We start from the raw sequence: 19802 nt of genomic DNA, 5'->3' as shown, positions 1-19802 counted from the left end.
GAGTTATATTTAAAAAAATACAGTATTATAAAATAATATAAATTTAAATAAATTAAAAAATAATTTAATATTAAATAAAAATAAAAAATGATATTAACCCATAATTGAGATATATGCATAAATATTTTTAAAGGTTTCGAAATTAATAGTCTATTTATTAAAAGTATAATTATTTTCTTAAACTATGCTAGTTACTTATATTAATACTAATAATCTTTTTTTTATATTTAATAAATAAATTAAATTATTTTAATCTCAAATAATGATCATTGGAACCGTCGTTTAGATACAATATACATATATAAAACAAAAAATAAATATGAGTAAAAATAAATATTAGTAAGAAAATGAACCTTAAAAATGAATATTTTTAAATTCAAACGTTTGATACAGTTTTGGATAATACATTAAAAAATGTATGCAGAGGTTATAAAAATACTTTTATTTTTTTCATCAACTTTCCAATCAATTATTGTTATTACACAATTTTGTTACAAATAAAATTGAGTATTCATTTAGTTTAAATACTTCATTAAATTCATAGAGGTAGAATGGTAAATAACCACGAATTTTATTCTTCTCATATAATATAAGTATACCTTATTATCTATTTAAAAATATTAACATTTAATCATCGAAGTATTACTAAGCATTCACTCACATAATTCCTTTTTATATTATAATTTATATTAAAAATTAATACAATTTGTTCGTTGTATATATTATTTGTATATATTTTAAATAAATAAATTCATATTTGAAATTATCATTACTTTATATAATTTAATTCTTCTCTATTCCCAGAGCCTTTCTTGTCTTAAAAAAAGAATAATTTCCTCAGAAATACTTTTTATTTTTTGGTATTTATCATATTTTGATAACTTTTCTCATATTTTCTTAAACAAAATTATTATTTAAAGTAAATTATATTGCCTGATTATAATATTTCTATTTTTCTTTGTATAGATTCAGAGAGTCCATATAGTATATTATGCTATATTATGCTATATAAATTATTAAAGCTCATACAATATTTACTTTCTAAAACTTGCTTACTCGGCAGCTTTGCATTAAACATTCTTGCACTGATTACATATACACGTATTTGTCTAAAATATAAATTTCATGGGCCACAGATCAACTTTTAGTTTAATTATTCTAAAGTCAATCTCTGATATTAAAGATCTATGAGATTAACTTCTCTTGTTATCGTATTCAAAGTAGGCGATAATGCGACCGATGTTGTGAATGAACGTACATGAGATCTAAAGCTAGAGGCAGGTTCCCAAGCCTCATCTCGCACTACACCTTGATTCCTAGGATACATGAGCAATGGATCTTTGCCCGTTTTCTTGCACAATTTTTCTTGAAGCGTGATTAACCGAGACCTCCAATATCCATAGCTCGCTTGTTTAAGTGCATTAATCCACTGTTCTACTTGGGATTCGGAACGACCACTCAGCACATGCCGCTTGTCCAGCTCATCACGAAATGAAATGCTAAATGCAAATGCTCCTTCAGATGAATTGTCTACATTGATATTACAATTCTCTAGAATAATGACCCCAGCAGGTTGCCGCCTGTCGATCTGCCCCAAGTCATTGATGTTGAAGTAAAACAATAGATTGTATCGCAGTTTGAACCATTTCTCCTTGAATACTAAAAACAAATATAAAGATAAAAAGTATATGTTATTCATTTAATCTTAATATAAATTATTACGTCTATTTTTTCATTTATCTACCGATCTTTGCACAATGTTGAGAGATGCTAGAAATTAAGAATTAAAAAATAACTAATCTAACTAAATTATATACATTAAACTATTAATACATAACATATCGATAAATTTCTTCCTTTTTTTTTAAACAAGGAAAATTAAAGTATTTTAGAAACATTTTAAATAATGAAGTCTTCTGAGTAGTTTTGTCTATAATCAATATCAGTTAATTTTTTCTCAATTTATCTCTGTTGACACTACAAGAATTATAGCGACAATATCAAAAAAAGTCTAATATCGCATAAGGAAAATAGTTGCGCGTGCGGTAACATAATGCGTAGAATAATTATATATTGTTAAACTCCTCTGCACAAAGAGAACACCAAGTTCTCTCAAGTGACAGCTGACAGACAGGTTAAGTTGATCGTCACCACGTTATGTAAAACACCCTCAATCATATTCACACGTTCTAAACTAACCTGACTTATGTGCCCGCTTGTGATTTAATCGTCCTTCTAGATCCGCGGGTCCAAAGCTCGCCTCTGCGAGCTCCTTATCGTTAAATCTCATGTCTGATTCAAGGTCTGGGGACGTTTCTGTCAACGTGCCACGAACGATCGGAGAGATAGTCACGTCTCCGCGAAACTACATTCCATCGTCAATTCGTCAAATTACATTGATCGCGGCGGTCAAGCGCGAGGCTCCTTCTCCCACATCAATTGATCGTAGATCGTCGCGCTTTCTTGTATCTCCGTCGCGGGTGCGCTTTCACTCGCTTCGTTTACTGATAGCGCGAATAACACAATGGGCTGTCAGCAATTCTCGATAATAAATGTCCACTATCGAGAATGAGTCGGCGCACTAGTTTCGAAAATAGCTCGCATACTTGAAGAAGTCTTCGCGTTGCTTTTTGTTTTCTGATATTATAATTTGATTTAAATCTCTTCTGATATTATAGTTCGAGTTTAAATCTCTTGATGCAATTTGGAGGGATACCTTCATGTTTATTGACAATAACTTAATTTGAATGAAAGCGGGCAATTTCGTCTTTGGCGAAAAAAAAGAAATACCCTGAAATTTTCCATAATTATTACGCAAAATGATTTCAATCAAATTTAATTGTTAGAAATATTAGAAAGATCTAAGAGCGAACATCCCGGCTCTTTTCATGATATCACCGATCAACTGCTGTACACTAGCGCCCTCAAATTTATTTTAGCATATTCGAATTAAGTAGCCATTTCCATTTTCTGACACTGTCGATAAAATTCTGATGCATGTTATGTTATTTTCATAATTCATCGATCAAAAGTATCAAAAGTATGTTTACAATACAATACAATTACACATATTTATAATACAATAAAATTACACATCTTTTTACGTTTGCGTAATTTTTTTGTTCTAGAATAAATTATTGATAAACATTAACATTGGTTAGGTATAACTTTGGTATAACTTTTTTGTATGAATAAAATGGAAATAAAATGTTCTATTATGTCCGGTTTATTATTTTTTATAATAAAATTATTTTTATAAATAAATAATTATACGTTTGGTAATGAAAAATTCGTCACTAAAGCATCACATCGCATTGGCGATACAAACGTCAGTGGTATATACATGCGAGAGTTCTGACAAAGAAGCTCCGTGTGACCATAGTATTTATGTATTTATACATATATAAACATGAAATGTATCAGAAATTGATTATGTAAGATTAACTGAAATATGCGATTAACAACTTAAGTGTATTCATTTCAAAATTATATTTTATAAAAATTTATTTAAACTAAAATTATTTAAAAATAATAAATCTATGAATTAATGAAAAAAATGAAATAAAAAATATAAATTATAAATATAAATATAATATACGTGTATATATAAATAATATAATATAAATATAATATAAATATAATATAAATAAATAGAATTCATATTGCAGCAAAAATTGTTTATTATTCATAATAATATTTATTAATAATAAAATAATATTTATTAATATTTATTAATATTTATCCGATAAAAACCGATGAATTTGAGGCCCTCCACCACCCCCGCCGATTTTGATTGATGGTCCTCTTTTTTTGTTATATATTTTACATTTTTTTATATTTATAATTTATATTTATTAAAAATATAAATAAATTAAGAATATTAAGAAATAAGTATAGGAAATAAGCGTGCAAAGTGTGTATTCAAATATTCGATAAAAATCACAAACAATATAATATCCAAATATAATATCCAAACAATATAATATCCCAATATAATATCCAAAATCGGAATAAGACATTTGAAAGAAATTTTATTTTCCAATTTTAAATTTAAACATTGTGTTCTCTGGAATGAATCAATTTATAGAGGCCCTCCACCGCCCCCGCTGATTTTAATTAGCGGTCCTCTTTTCTTTGCACATATGTTTAAAATTTTTTTTACATTTATTATTTTTTATATAATACAATTTGATACATATAAAAAAATATAATAAAAGACTAAATATAAAAATAATCAAATAAATTATGTAAATTTCATATTATAAGAAAAATCAATACAAATATAAAAGTTTAATAAGAAACAAACATATAATATAAAACAATATTAAAATTTTATATATATATATATAATTTTATATATATATATATAGATAAAATTATCATATATATATATATATATAAAATGTGTGTGTGTGTGTATGTGTGTACATATATACATATATATAAATAATATAATATAAATATAATATAAATAAATAGAATTCATATTGTAACAAAAATTGTTTATTATTCGTAATATTTATTAGTCATAATATTTATCCAATAAAAATCGACGAAATTGAAGTCCTCCACCACCGATTTTGATCGACGGTCCTCTTTTTTTTTTGCTATATATTTTTTACATTTTTTATATTTATTATTTATATGCAATTAAGTTTAGTATCAAATACAATATAAAGTTAAATATGAGTACATAATCAAATATAGTATAATATAATAAAATAGTAATATATAAATAATAATAGTATAATAAATAAAATAATAGTATAATATAATAATAGTAAATATAATATAATAGTATAATATAATAAAAATACAAATATGTAATAAAAGATGTATAATAACACATGTAATAACAAACATCATTTTACATAAAGCATATAGCTGTCACAATTCTTTCCCACCCGAATTTTCATAACGTCGCTATCTATCGAATTTTAATCTCTACCTTTTATGAATTTTTCCATAGTCTCCCTACCTAATCGAATCCCTATTTTATGCTGACTGATCCAACAGAGTCCCTAATCCGCGATTATTCAATAGGAAATATATTCAGAAAAGAAATCAATATTCAGAAATCTATGATATATGAAAAACACAGATGATATTTTGTCATTTCCCTCCCGTAATTACGTGCAATTGCACGAATGTATAAAAATGTTTACCATTTATTCATTTTAGTTAATATTAACTAATCTTTCATGATTCTTCAGGCCAGATTGGACCTACCTTTCGTTGCTCCTGGCCACGTTGCTCCATCGTTGATTCTGACGACATATAGCCAGAAATGATAGAAAGGAAGTATTCTCTCCTTCAATTATCGGCTGACTTTTCAATATCGGCAGATTTTTCGCTTTTACACGCGGACGTCGATCGCAAGTAATAATCGCGAGTAATAATAAATTTAATAAATAATGTAAATAAAAAAAATATGATATGTTAACAATATTTATTAAATTAGGATTTTGATTCAAAATAAACTTAATATAAAACTAACATTTTAAATAAAAATAAATTAATAATTTATGATTATGAATTTATATTCCGCAAGACGAAACATTTATTGAATCTTCGTCATATTAAATTTTGCTTTATTTTACGTAAAGCCAAGTTATTAAGTAATATAGATGGATAGATAAAACATTTGATTAGGATCAAATCAGCACATGTGTTATATAATTTATTATTAATGTTATTAATGTTTGCTAAACATTCACTTATATTTAATGATATACATTATTAAAAAATTTCTAAATTTCATATATACTATATATATATTTCTTTTATGTCCCAATTTAGATATTTAATTCTGGTAATAAAATATAGAAAGAGGAAAGATAGGTAAATAAAAAATACACAATATATCCATTTATATTCTTATTACATATAATTATAAAGTATGACTCTCTTTTTAATTCAACCCTCACGACACATGCCCAAACGTCAATAGGCACCAGCACGACGCGGTTTCCAGGCCGCTAGGATTCACGGATCCAAACAACAACGCCAGCTCGGCGCACTGGACTTCGTAAAGCCAGGACACCTGACAAACCTTCACTGCAAGGGCACGTTTCCTCCGGAAGGCGAGAGTACATGCCTACTCTCAAACTATTTTAAGCCTCCTTTGGGCAGCTTGCAGTATAGACGCAATAGAGATTTCCCGAAGGTCTCGTACGCCTAGAATGTGGGCTCAGGATAGATCGGAGGACCGTGACCTCCAGTCAATCCCTGCCCCGACTGGACTATTGGTCTAGTGTGCTCAGTCTAGGATAGTCCTAGACACAATGCCCAATCAATTTAGACAGTGGCAATCGGGCCTCAAGGTTTTATTATGGTTTTAAGCCATAGTAATCCAACTTAGAGAGTCATAGTTTATATATAACATCATTTATATTTTTGCATCCATATTAAAAAATATGTATTATAAAAAATATTGAAAATAGAAATTTAATGTTTTTGAAGAATATTAATTTAATTGGATTTCTTATGTTAAATATTTATTTCAAAAATTTAATAAATTTAATAAATTATATATTAATATATTTCTAAAAAATACTAAATAAAATAAACTCTATTATTTTTACATTATTTTTACATTATTACTTTATATATTACATTATATATGTATTTAATTTCTTAAAACAAGTAAATTATTTTTGTTTTTTTTTTTTTTTGAGATTGTTTGATAACTTTTAAACAATTAATACTCGCAAAATTTAAAATGCGAAAAGCAATATAAAATAATAAAACATCGATACAATGAGCTCTATTTCTTGAGCTTTTTGTGTCTGTACAAGTGTATTAAAATAAAATAAATAAATAGTGTCATACCAGAATTAAATATACATCCCAATCTGTTTAAATCTATCCATTCTAGGGCAACAAATCTATGAAAACATATTTAACTGCGAAACTTTTATAATAAATACATAAAAATAATCTAATATAAGTTTCACAAATTTGTTACCCCAATATAAAAAAAATTTATCACTCACCGATCCGATGCGCAACAACGGAGTTAATCTGCCATGTAGCTACGATGATTCTGTAACACAAAAACAAAATATTCAAATTATAGCAATGCTGCAAATAATAGATATTTAAAAAAATAATTTATATGTATATCAAATCTATTTATTCTCAATTAAATATTTATTAAAATATATTATTTATTCCAAAAATCATTTGCAAAAATTATATAATTTCCAAAAAAGATCTTTATAAAAATAAATTCGTACGAAATTTTATTCATTTCATCATCATTTTTCTCTTTTCCAAATTATACAAATTTTAAATTATCGATATCTAATGATTTAAATAAATTATTAATTTTAATTTTGTTAACATAAAATGTATATTTACCGCAAGGTTGCTCCGCCGATGCCCGATGCCTCTCCTAGGTCTCCTCCTCCTCTCGAGATGTCGGGTCGTCGGATGTCCTCGCAGCACAAGACACTCGCGAAAAACACTCGCGAATTATTTTAATAACGCACGCGGACTAATTTTAAATAAAAGTCTTTCGCGCGATATTTGACGATACTCCGCGTTTAACTGCCCGTGAAAATATCAAGTTCCGTCGGTCCAGTCAGCACCCGAGTCGGTGAGCTTTTCGGGACACACGGTAACTCCTCAAGCAAGGGCTAGAATCGAAGCGGAAGAAGACGAATCGACTGACTAGAATCCGACGTCTCTTGTTTCTTAGAAATCACGTCTAAAATTGACTCAACCATCACATAGCCAACGGTTCAGGTCGAATCACCAGGGCGGATACCATACACGTGATATCAAAAGTCACCCGGGCTATCGAGAAGGCTGGTAGATGTGACAAGAGAGAAGGTACCCACCGCCGATGCCTAACAATCTAGACAATCGGGCAACTGGGATCCAGCCTCTCGGCACACGCGATAACCGCCCGAACTAAGCTCTGATCGAGTCAGATTAAATGCGATTTGTTTAAAAAGGGAAAGAGTAAGGTATTAAGGAAGAGAAAGTAAAGGTCGTTGGCGATTAAATAATCGCACGCGCCACATAGGAGCCCTTTCACGACTCGTGGCAATGCTGTGTCGAAAATGAGAAATAGTCCGCGCGCTCCAGACTAATACGCGCTTATATAATCGCGTATATCAGTGCGTGAAACGCACGCGTCACATAGGAGCCCTTTCACGACTCGTGACAATGCTGTGTCGAAAATAAGAAATCAAGAGAATAAGCGACGAAAACAAGTCAGCCGATCGAAATCTTGGACCGATTGGGACCGAACCACTTGTCGAAGACAGAGCGTGTTCTCAATTAGCCGTTTAATGCAAGTTGCAACTGTGCGAAACACAACACATCAAGCGGTAGCGAGTGCGTGTAACATTCACAGCCGGCATCACCAGTGCCGCGGCGCACGTGGCGTGAGGACGTAGCCGACTACGCCTCAATGAGATCCCGCGCTCCCTGCACCCCTTGACAATGCGACTCCCGGCACGAACTGTGATATCTTTCGAACGAGCCCTCGCGGGGCGAAGAAAAGTCTTTTAGTCCATTCACTTGCGGCACTCCCGAAACAAACGCGCGACGCGACGAACTGGCTGCAGTTCGTTTATTCACAATTAAAATCGGCGGCGGAATGTCGATTCAAAATCGACGATTAATGCGTGAACCGCATTAATCAACTTTGCCACATAAGAGCCCTTTCACGACTCGTGGCTATGCTGTGCTAGTACATTATTAATAACAGTAATATTAGCTAACGTTAATATTAATGTTATTAATAATGGTGCAATGGGTACTGTTGGCTTCTTCGTCTTTGGGGTACCCACGTACCCAAGTAGCACAAATTAATCGGCAAACCATCAGCCAACATCGGACCAACAGTGATTAACGTTTGGCCAACATTCTGTCGATTAATAATGCCGCTTAGGTAACCCCTCGGAATACTGAGCCCCTCTGCCACGTCAAGGCCATACCCTTTAGAGGGGTTAATATTCACCAAAAGTGAATTTCAAAGAAATAAGTTACGCGAAATATACGTATATATACGTATATACTTTAAATTAAAATTTTTACTTTAAATTAAAATCATTGTCTCGATAGGGTTTAATCAATCAGGGGTTAATCAATTGTTATATAGAAGCATTATTCTATTCGTATAGTACAGCAATGTTTGGTATCAGTAATATCATTTAACAATGAAATAATGTGAAAAAACGCGGAGCGACGCGCACCGTTACCTGCTCGTACGAACGCCAGATAAAGAATGATAACATGCGGAGCGCTCGTAAACACGGCACGGCGCTACGGCGTATACATATGGCCATGAACCGTAAACAACTCTCAAGGCAACTATATCTATACCGTATGTACAAAAAAAATTTTCAACAATATTATGAATAATATCTGATAGACGTTATAACGTCTTTTGACGACTCAACATTAAATCATTACGTTTTATGTAATCATTACGTTTCAAATACCTTCTAAATAATCTATTATTATGCAGTTATTGTTTTGTTTAATAGATTCGTTATTACTTATCAAAAATAGATATATAGATATCTTGTATACCTTATAATAAACAATTGTTACAATAAATTGTTACAATAAATAAATTAGCTGTTGCTATATGTATGTACGTATTACACAATATTAAATAATATTATACAATTTAAAAGTGTACAAATATTAAAGATATTTGGATTAGACCGTTATTATAAAAATAATCGCTCGTAATTATCGTGAATCTATTACTATATGTATATCGTTTCGATTATAAAAGAATAAATTATACTGAACATTTTCGACAATATTTTTCGACGATATTACGAATCGTTAATTAGTCACAGTTAATTAGCAATTATTATTACATAAGATATTATTTCATAAGATATAGCAACATTTCGTATCACTTAGCAATAAAGAAACGCGAAGAAATGCGAAGCGGCGCGCACTACGATCTATCTGTACGAAGACCGATGAATGAATGGTAGCACGTGAATGCGACACGTGCTACTCGCCGTATGTACACAATGGAGCGCGCGTAAATATTTTTCAAAGCTGCCTCACCCTCGATCTCATTACGATGAAATAATCAGCAATATTACAAATAATATTTAACTTACACGAAAGTACAGAATTTTTTACTAACTGAATATTAAATAATATATGTATATATTTCGTTAGATAATTATTGTTTCGATATGTTTATAAATCTGATTACAATTTGTTTATTTACTTAAATCGGCGATGGAATGTCGATTAAAAATTCATCGACTGCGTGGAACACATTTGTCAGATAGGAATTGGATAACTCATGGCTATGCTGTATTCATACATTATTGATACATTATCAACATCAATGATTTATGAGTTTATATTAACGTTATTGGTAACGGTATATAATAGGTATTGTTAGTTTTTTCTTTGAAGTACAAAACCTCTCGGAATACTCAGCCCCTCCGCCACGTCAAGACCGTACTCATCGAAGGGGTTATCATTTATAAAAAAGTTATAAACTTTAAAAGAATAAGTCGCGTGTATATACGTTATTAAAAAGTTGTTTTGATACGTTTAATCAATCGTTAATAAGCATTTATTATTAAGTATATTTATATTATACAACAATGTTTGGTACCATTTAGTAATAAAGAAATGCGAAAAAAACGCGGAGCGATGCGCATCGTACGAACGCCAGTTAAAGAATAGTAACACGCGGAGCGCTCGTAAACACGGCACGTGCTACTCGTCGCGTGTACACAATGGAGAGCGCTACGCGGAACGTAAACATTTATCAAGGCTGCGACACCTACAATGTGTGTAAAACAAAATGTTCGATAATATTACGTATAATCTTTAAATACGAAGCCCTATAACATCTTTTGATAAATTAACATTAATTGCTGTAATCATTATGTTTTAAATATCTTCTGAATAATCCATTATCGTATATTTACTATCTTGTTTAATAGATTCGTTGCTATTTATCAAAGATAGATATCTTATGTATCTTATGTGTATTATATGTATATAATAAACAATTGTTACAATAAATAAACTCACTGTCGCTATGTATGTATGTATTATAAAATGCTATACAATAAAATTCAGAGAAGGCTTTAAAAGTACTTAATGTTAAAGATGTTCAGATTAGACCATTTATTATAAAAATAATCGTATTATTATAAAAATAATTCGTCATTATCGTAAATCTATATGTATATCGTTTCGATTATAATAGAATAAATTATATTAAATACTTTCGACGATATTTGTCGAATATATCAAGAGTTAATTTTATAAAATATTAAATTCTATTCATAAAAAGGCCGTGTAAAAATTGTGTATATTAAAAATATTCTCGAGTCCTACAAAATTTCAAGATATATTTTTTACTGTATACTTATTTTTGATACATAAGCTTTCCTTAAATTTTTTCTAATTTATTTTTATTCTTGGTTTCTTTATTTTTTTTTAATAAATATACATTTCCTATGATGTAAATATTGTAAATTATTTTTAAATTATATAAAAGATTTAAATATTAAATAATGAATTATAACAATAATATATGTATAATTATATGCAAAACATCTAATTATGAGGGATTTTATAAAAATAAATGAATATTTGTCATACGTTATTTTTATTGTACATATATTGTACGTTTTTATTGTACGTATATGTATGTACATATAAATATGAACATATTAATAAATGTAAACATACTGATGTTAATGTTCAACAAAATTTTATTTTATAACAAAACAATTATGCAAACGTAAACAGATATATAATTACATATTAAATATATTTTTGATCCACGAATTGAGAAAGTAGCACAGACACACACTAGAATGGAATTTTATCGGCAATATCAGAAAATAGAAGTGACTACTTAATTTCAATGCTAAAATTGAACTTATTGACGCTATGTGTATGAGAATTTTGACGATTTCTCACGAAAAAGACCGAGATGACCGCTCTCAGGCTTCTCTTTAATGATATGATTAATTATTGCGAATATTATAACAAATTACGTTATTATTACGTTTTATTAATGTATTATTTAATTTAAATAAAGTTTTTAATTTTTTATGCGTCAAAAAAAAGATCAGAATAAATCATATTAAAAATTAAAAATGTTTTAAATAATTTTATTAGATGAATCCCATATAGCACAGCTGTGCAAAACAGCGTGTGCAAAGCGTTTTAAGAGCGTTATTGAGAACTCAACTCAATGTTTTTAAAGCCCTTTGCATGCGCTGCTGTGCTACGTGGGATTAGTCCCTTATTAAATTAATCTTAGAGATATAAAAAGAAAAAAATAAGAAAATGATTTAATGTCCATTTCTACAAATGTTTATTAATTTTAATATCTGTTTAATTTAATTATGTTTTTTTTTTAATTTTTTTCCAATTCTTTTCTACATTGGTAACAATGGACAATAGAAATGGGATTAATCGAGTTTCCGTCTGCTTTATCTTTTTTTGAATTTTAGGTTGGTATTCTTCTTGTCCGAAATGAACTCTGAGATGACTCTCGATTGCGATTGGTCGATTTACTTTTATTTTTCTTACGTTTCTTCGTGCGTCCTTATCGTGTTTGCGCGCTAAAATTTGCAATTTTTAAAGATACGAATTTATGCAAATTTGCCGGCAGTATGTACAATGGACACGAATATCTGTCGTGCATCAAAATCGTGAGTAATCTCACAGATTCTGGTTAGCGGCTTTGTAGCATAAGATAGAAAATAATTTATCTATCGGCCTAAGATGATACAAATGTCTGATTGTTTTTGCCTGTCAGCCTGCTACGAAGCAAGTCACAACAAAAGATATGCACAAGACCGAGAAGGCAGAAATGGGTTTCGCAGCAAATCATCGTGATTTAATTTTGACTGCCAATAAAGTTTTTGGAGAGAACAAATGGAGTCATACTGTTGTCAGTCAAACTTTAGGTATATCTGTCATCGCCAAAAAAAGTTTTTAAGTATAAGTAGTTTCATCAGATTTATACACAGAAATAAGCTTCAATTTGGTGTAGATTTTATCGAGGTTATTGGTGCGAAATGCTGCACTGGATGTGTCAGTACTGTCAAGGTCCAGCTCGACAATGGATGTTTCCACGAAGATATTGGTTATTTCATTGCAGAAGAATCAACTAAGGGATTGTCAATACATAATGCTAGAGTTGTAAGTATTATTCAAAAGGAAAGTACCATTCAAAAAAGGAAATAAAAATATTTGGAATTATATTTGTCTGAAAAAGATTATAATAGTTTTTTTTGCACAGGGTTCTGCTATAAATGCCTTAAAAAGGGTTCTGTTATCATTTGGAAATAAAATCGAAAGGGAGTTACGACACTTGCAAAAACGAATCGATCCTGAACAAACTAATGACTTACAAAAGAACACGTTGCCATTACCAGCTAAGTCGATTCAAGAAAAATCAAGTATTTCAGTTAAAGTACCTATAACTTCTCCTATGCCACAGACAGAGTGTACTAGTCTAGAACCAAAGAAAGATTCTGATCTTTCAATAATGAAAGGTTTGTGAACAATAAGAAATATTATAGATCTGAGAATTTTATAAATCTAAATTGTAAAAAGTTTTCAAGAAGATTCTTAAAAAATTTCATGATGCTTACTGATGTTCTTACTTTTATGTGATATTAGAAGAGATGTATCTTATATATATTGATCAAGTTATTAATATCTTATTAAGATTAAAATTGATCCCTTAGTTGAATCTCTTATTATTCTAACAAATAGTAGAAATTTTTGAATATAAAAATTGAGTTGAGGAATGAATTATATCATTTTATATTTTTTTTATATCTATGAATATTTTTATTTATATCATTCTCAGATTACTTATAATCAATGTAATGTATATGCAATAATAAGTCATTATACATAGAGCCTAATCTGATATCCACTGCAAACAATGCTACGACTGAGTCTAATCCATTATCATCTGCAAAAATTCAAAATATTAAAACTGATGAAGCCTCATCAAATGACAAAACAAATTCTATAAATGAAGAAAAGCCAAAACAAGGTAATATCGCTAATTTTTTTAATCACTCATTTTCTGTATAAAAATGCAAATTATTTTTAAACGTTGATCCTCCTAATTTCTTATAGAGTTGTCTGCAAGTGAGAAACAACGAATGGAGAGAAAAAGAAAACAAATGGAAAAGCAAATGGAATTTAAAAGACGTATGATGGAAAAAGAAGGGCTATTATCTACCAGTGATAACAAGCTTAATCCTAGATATTAATAAGCTTATTAATATTATAGAAGAATATTTATCATGTAGAAATTATACTCATTATTAAGGTTAGCACAATATCAGTATTATAATCTATTTTTTTATCAAACCAAATATTATAAATAAATATTGCTTATGTATACTGCGACGTATAAATAAAGCGATAGAAATATTTTTGATACTATCGATTAGGATGGCTCTAACATAGCCTAAGTTACACGTGTAGCATATGAAAGATAGGTTAGAAATTTTATATGGAAGATGTAAATCAGGAGCCAGTTATATATTTCAGATATGTTTCTAAATAAATATATTTTGTGTTTGATTTTATATCAGCATGAATGATTTTACTTCCTTTTGCTATTTTCTTTCCTTGAAGATATAAACATTAATTATTAACAATGATTTATCAACAAGACTTCCGATATATATTGCCGATATCGAAAATTTATAGTTCATGTAACGTATACTATAGATTTTTAGCAGTATATATCGGAAATCGGAATACCGCTCAAGAAGTTAAATTACACACGTTATTCACACACGTGGTTCCTTCAGAATTGAGACATGCCTGATTCATGTATTTTTTTATAGATATTGCCTTGAAAAGAGAAAGATAAATAAAAAAACAGCATTGGAAATAACAGAAAGTGTGGATTGCTCCATGTAATTTTTGTTTACATTGGTTATATTAATAAACAATGGATCAATATTTTAAAAGTTATGAAGAACTTGACGTGAGTAAAGCATATATGTGTATGTATATATATATAAAATTTTTATTATATATTATATTTATTAAATTAAATTTTGCTTTTAGATCCATCAATTAATGCTAAGTGATAAAGCACGTGTTTTAGCATACAAAACTGCTATTTTTAATTCGAAAGAGAAATTTCAGAACAAAATAGTAATGGATATTGGTGCTGGTTCAGGTAAAACAATTAATTTATTTTCAAATTTCTTTATTAAATAATTGTATAGTTTAATAAAGAATATTTAATAAAGATGTGTATAATGTATATTGTATATATTATGTATTTTGTATTTTTTTGTAGGAATATTATCAATTTTTTGTGCTCAAGTTGGAGCAAAGAAAGTTTATGCTGTGGAAGCAAGTGAGTTAGCAAAGAATATCGAGCAAGTGACAACCGAAAATAATGTACAAAATAAAATTGAAGTAATTCACAGTAAAATAGAGGACATCGATCCAAATAGTTTGGAAAAAGTAGATATAATAGTTTCAGAATGGATGGGTTTTTATTTGGTACACGAAGGGATGTTAGACTCTATACTTTTTGCTAGAGATTATTTCTTACGTGAGGATGGTTTATTATTTCCATGGATAGCAAAATTATATGCATCACCTTGCCAGTTACCATCTATGTATGAATTTTGGAATGATATATGTGGAGTCAGTATGAGGTAATTATATTATTTAGAAAAACAAAAGGATAGTACTAATATTTGCATTTGAAAAGTAGTATTAAATATTCTTTTTTTTATTTAGTCTTTTTAATTTATCCTTTTTTTAATTATTCTAAGCACTGTACTTTTTATATAATATGTTCTATTTTTACTTAGATGTATCGGGCAAGAGTACAGAAAAATTAAATCCTTGAAGCCACAGATACTGCTTTTAAATCAAAATGACCTTTTGGGAGATATTAGATTGCTTGCTTGGCTGGATCTGAGTTGCATCTCTATGAAAGATATAGATTTGCTAGGTGAAGAGAATCATATATCAGTGTGCAAAAAGGACGGAAGGTTTCAAGGGATGTGCATTTGGTTTGCCATCGAATTTCCAGATGGTTCAGAATTGTCCACAGGACCTTATGACAAAGAGACGCATTGGAAGCAAACTGTGATTGTTCTGCCTGAAGACATAGAAGTAATAAGAAACGAACCTATTGCCTTTAAACTAGAATTGAAAAAAGACATGTCGTATCCAAGACGTTACAATATGGAACTCAGTTTATTGGATGTGGAAAAAGTGGAACATGATGTTCCATGTAGCTGTCATATGACGAAGTGTATAGTAACAAAAAAATACATTGAGAATCTTGAAATCGAATCACACATAGCAGGAAATACCGATTTATAGATTTATATTTGTATTAATATATTTTTATTAATATATGATCTAAGTGAAATACTTATTCGTAATCATTTATCGATTTCTTATGTGTTTGCATTAACAAAACTTGCAATTTGAGTTACTCAAAACATGTATTGATATTAGAAAAAATACTTTGACCAAAAATAAATTAAAATCTAGCTAGACTTGACTGACTCCATTAAATTTCGATTAACTTGAGTATATCTGTATGTTCATTTTATGACAATATCGAATAATTTTAATCTTGGTTTAATTTATTCTTCCATCTTTTTCGAAAATTTTTAGAATTAAAAAAAGTATAAAAAGCAAGTTAAAGCAAAATTAAAGTTATTTAAATTTATTTAAATAATTTTATAAGATTTATTGGTAATTGTTATAAAATTTGTTGGTACAAATAGTAATATTTTTTATTAGCATTAAATAATTGATTAAATTAATTTGAGTTTGTTCAAAATAATATTTTACTTTTTTTAATATTAGTAAATAGTGCAGCAAATCATTAATTGGCTCGATCACGGAAATCGGAGTAAATGCCAACAGGCTCTACAAAATGCAATAACAGATTTTAAAATATAATATCTATTTTTTTCTTCCTTTACGTCGTAACGGTACGAACGCACGTAACAACGCGCATGCGTTATTTCGTCAGACGGAACAATCTGGGCAACTACTGGGCTTGACTCGTCTCGTATCGTCGCTCGCGGTGGGTGCGCCTATCGACGAGAACCGCGGCGACGAAGTGATCGTCTCCACGCCAGTCGAGCGTGCACGCACCGGTTCTACGAGCGCGACAACTGACAAGATGAAGATGGCGGACGGACCCACGATCTTGCGGAGAAACAGGCCCGGAACGAAAGCAGAGGTTATTAACTCCGTTTAATCTCGTTAAGGAACCAACCGTTGCACCCGGATGACACTTGACCGTTGGAATTAATTCTCGACAGAAATCTCCCGGTGCTTTTACTTCTCTTGATATTCCTCGATGATAATCGATGAATCTGATATCAACCGAGATACTATTTACACTAAGAGAATGATATGTTTCCGAATACCAGACACGATAATCTCACGGTATCCCGTAGTTCCTTAGTCTTCATTGAAGCATGACAAACTTAACTTTCTATCCTTATTCGAGATGCTGTATAGTTTACATGCGCCGTGCAGATCATTTGTTTCTCCATGGTTTTTATTGATTGTTCAACATGATAAAATATACAGAGAGAGAGAGAGAGAGAGAGAGAGAGAGAGAGAGAGAGAGAGAGAGAGCGAGCGAGCGAGCGAGAGTTGTGTTTTGTTCACGGTTTATTTTTATATCATGGCTACATAGTAAGGAAGCAAGATCGATTGTTTATAAGGACGCTGACGTAAATTTAATTATTTTTATAGACCTTATGATCGAAGTTCTATTTTGCTTTGCAGGACTTCAGCAGGTGGCCGGATGAACCGTTCGAAGAAATGGATAGCACGCTGGCCGTGCAACAATATATTCAACAAATGATCAGAAGAGATCCATCCAACATTGATTTGATACTTAATATGCCAGAAACCAATGATGAAGGGGTATGGAAGTATGAACATCTCAGGCAGTTCTGTATGGAGCTTAATGGTTTGGCAGTGAGATTACAAGAAGAATGCCATCCTGAAACTTGCACACAGATGACAGCCACGGAACAATGGATATTTTTATGTGCGGCGCATAAAACTCCTAAGGAATGTCCTGCGATTGATTACACTCGACATACATTGGATGGAGCAGCATGTCTACTTAACAGCAACAAATATTTTCCCAGCAGGTATTTCTTTCGTATTCTATTATTTTGTTTCAAATGGTTTCATAAATAAATTTATAATGTAAATCTTCATTTCAGAATCAGCATCAAGGAATCTTCTGTGGCAAAACTTGGCTCTGTTTGTCGTAGGGTTTATAGAATTTTCTCTCATGCATATTTTCATCATAGAACGATATTTGACGAATTTGAAAATGAAACTTTTCTCTGCCGCAGGTAATAAATACAATCTGTTCATGAATATTTCTAATGAATGTTACGTTACGAGGAAAATTATTCTATTGTTACAGGTTTACTGCATTTGTGACAAAATATAATCTGATGTCGAAGGATAATTTGATAGTACCTATTATGGAAGGTGATGGCGCGACGGAAAGTGAAGCATAGGATCTAACATTGCGATCGTATTGCCCGAAGTCGAATTGCCAGATATAGTAAGAAAAGAAAAATGTTAATATTCATTATTCTGATGTTTTCCTGACTTACGAATACGATATAGATCTTTAAAAGAAGTCAGTGAATTCGCTCCTATTTAAATAACGTGAATTTGTTACACAGTCTATCTTCATATGAAAAATATGAAAATACGAATTACGAAGAATATTTGTATTTTAAATTTTTCGTCACGTTGAAGTTTATATTATTGCTTCTAAATCACGTTCTAATATCGAGTAAATTAATGATGAAAATTTACAAACTTTTAACTATTTCCAACATTTTTCATTAGAATATAGCTTTCATTTAAAAATATATTCTTGATAATCATGCCTTTTTCAAGAATCTTGAAAGAGATACATCTTAATCTTTGCTCAGTATCTTGTTATACAGGTACTTTCGATGAATGTTTTATCAGTAACTGTATAATTATTGATATAAACAATACTTTCCATGTTTGACAAGCACAATTCTTATATTCATTCTTATAATATTTAAGATTTGTGCAGCCTTTCAAGCCATAGAAGAATTCATTAAAATTATTAAATTTCTTGAAATATACTATAGTAATTTAATCTCTCTCTCTCTCTCTCTCTCTGTTATATATATTTTATAAAATATTACATTTAAATGAGAAAAGAGGAAAAAAATGTTAAAAATTTTTTATCTTACACTATCAAAGTTACTAAACACTGGCAAGTGTCTCATATCTCTATATTATACTTTATAACGTCTTTTTGTAAAAAAATAACAGACTGTGTCTCTATAGTAAATATGTGTAATGAAACAATATATTACACAACTCATTTATATATTTAATTATATGAATAATTGTTTATAAATTTCAGAAATTAATTATAAAAAAGATTCTATAAGAGATCACTTTTCTATTAAAATTCTATTAAATCTCTACAGTTTCATAATCGTTAAATTATCTATAAAAATAGCACGCATTATATTGAGAATCGGTATGTTTCAATATAAGAATTAATATTAATTACATAATTATTTTCATTCTACCTTTGATAAAATGATAGATCTAGATGTGAGAAGTGATCTTTATATCTCAAAACGATTTGGTAATAAGATCCAGTTATAGAAATTTCCAATAAAATGGAAATGAAATCTCAAATGTTTGTTGCCGGTTTGCATAATCAGAAGAATGCGAATTTATATAAACAATTGTAGAATTTTACACATTGTACG

At 29.8% G+C, this 19802-nt stretch overlaps 3 protein-coding genes and 1 long non-coding RNA gene across 9 annotated transcripts; 2 read left to right on the top strand and 2 right to left on the bottom strand.

Moving 5' to 3' along the window:
* Positions 1-423: 423 nt before the first annotated feature.
* LOC105431669 (pleckstrin homology domain-containing family J member 1) lies at positions 424-2898 on the bottom strand. The gene is made up of 2 exons (XM_011646003.3): positions 2200-2898; positions 424-1659 (listed from the first exon to the last, which is right to left on the bottom strand). The coding sequence occupies exons 1-2, from the start codon at positions 2288-2290 to the stop codon at positions 1178-1180; spliced, it is 573 nt and encodes a 190-aa protein (XP_011644305.1). The 5' UTR covers positions 2291-2898; the 3' UTR covers positions 424-1177.
* A 3752-nt stretch (positions 2899-6650) lies between these two features.
* On the bottom strand, positions 6651-8963 carry LOC148936996 (uncharacterized). Its single transcript, XR_016138785.1, has 2 exons — positions 7363-8963; positions 6651-7045 (listed from the first exon to the last, which is right to left on the bottom strand). It is a non-coding gene; the product is annotated as an uncharacterized LOC148936996 (long non-coding RNA).
* A 3499-nt stretch (positions 8964-12462) lies between these two features.
* Positions 12463-16538, top strand: LOC105431667 (uncharacterized). Of its 5 annotated transcripts, XR_016138784.1 has the most exons (7): positions 12498-12680; positions 12788-12938; positions 13025-13173; positions 13274-13529; positions 13901-14041; positions 14128-14323; positions 14850-14988. XR_016138784.1 is itself a non-coding variant. In XM_089074841.1 (6 exons), exons 2-6 carry the CDS (start codon positions 12818-12820, stop codon positions 14262-14264), a joined length of 804 nt encoding a protein of 267 aa, XP_088930967.1. In that variant the 5' UTR covers positions 12463-12479; positions 12788-12817; the 3' UTR covers positions 14265-14585. The 5 variants fall into 5 exon arrangements, 4 of the variants coding, with proteins under 4 accessions (XP_088930967.1, XP_011644301.2, XP_088930966.1 ...); XM_089074841.1 differs by lacking the exons at positions 12498-12680; positions 14850-14988 and adding an exon at positions 12463-12479 and having other exon boundaries at positions 14128-14585; XM_011645999.3 differs by lacking the exon at positions 14850-14988 and having other exon boundaries at positions 14128-14585.
* A 475-nt stretch (positions 16539-17013) lies between these two features.
* Positions 17014-18610, top strand: Mob4 (MOB kinase activator 4). Of its 2 annotated transcripts, none has more exons than XM_011645998.3 (4): positions 17014-17236; positions 17794-18167; positions 18243-18377; positions 18452-18610. In XM_011645998.3, exons 1-4 carry the CDS (start codon positions 17177-17179, stop codon positions 18546-18548), a joined length of 666 nt encoding a protein of 221 aa, XP_011644300.1. In that variant the 5' UTR covers positions 17014-17176; the 3' UTR covers positions 18549-18610. The 2 variants fall into 2 exon arrangements, with proteins under 2 accessions (XP_011644300.1, XP_088930968.1); XM_089074842.1 differs by having other exon boundaries at positions 17203-17328.
* Positions 18611-19802: the final 1192 nt, after the last annotated feature.

Source organism: Pogonomyrmex barbatus, unplaced genomic scaffold (assembly GCF_055798465.1).
Source record: "Pogonomyrmex barbatus isolate J1 unplaced genomic scaffold, ASM5579846v1 scaffold18, whole genome shotgun sequence".
In the NCBI taxonomy this organism is placed as follows: domain Eukaryota; kingdom Metazoa; phylum Arthropoda; class Insecta; order Hymenoptera; family Formicidae; genus Pogonomyrmex; species Pogonomyrmex barbatus.
Note: the sequence above shows the minus strand (reverse complement) of the source record. Positions and strands in the feature narration are given on the sequence as shown.

Coding starts and splice junctions, on each gene's coding strand:
- LOC105431669 (XM_011646003.3), bottom strand. CDS start 2,290: ATGAGATTTAACGATAAGGAGCTCGCAGAGGCGAGCTTTGGACCCGCG. Junction 1,660..2,199: donor CAAGCGGGCACATAAGTCAG/GTTAGTTTAGAA, acceptor ATTTGTTTTTAG/TATTCAAGGAGAAATGGTTC.
- LOC105431667 (XM_011646002.2), top strand. CDS start 14,957: ATGGATCAATATTTTAAAAGTTATGAAGAACTTGAC. Junction 14,993..15,075: donor AAAGTTATGAAGAACTTGAC/GTGAGTAAAGCA, acceptor TTTTGCTTTTAG/ATCCATCAATTAATGCTAAG. Junction 15,681..15,839: donor ATATGTGGAGTCAGTATGAG/GTAATTATATTA, acceptor ATTTTTACTTAG/ATGTATCGGGCAAGAGTACA.
- Mob4 (XM_011645998.3), top strand. CDS start 17,177: ATGAAGATGGCGGACGGACCCACGATCTTGCGGAGAAACAGGCCCGGA. Junction 17,237..17,793: donor GGCCCGGAACGAAAGCAGAG/GTTATTAACTCC, acceptor TTTGCTTTGCAG/GACTTCAGCAGGTGGCCGGA. Junction 18,168..18,242: donor AACAAATATTTTCCCAGCAG/GTATTTCTTTCG, acceptor TCTTCATTTCAG/AATCAGCATCAAGGAATCTT.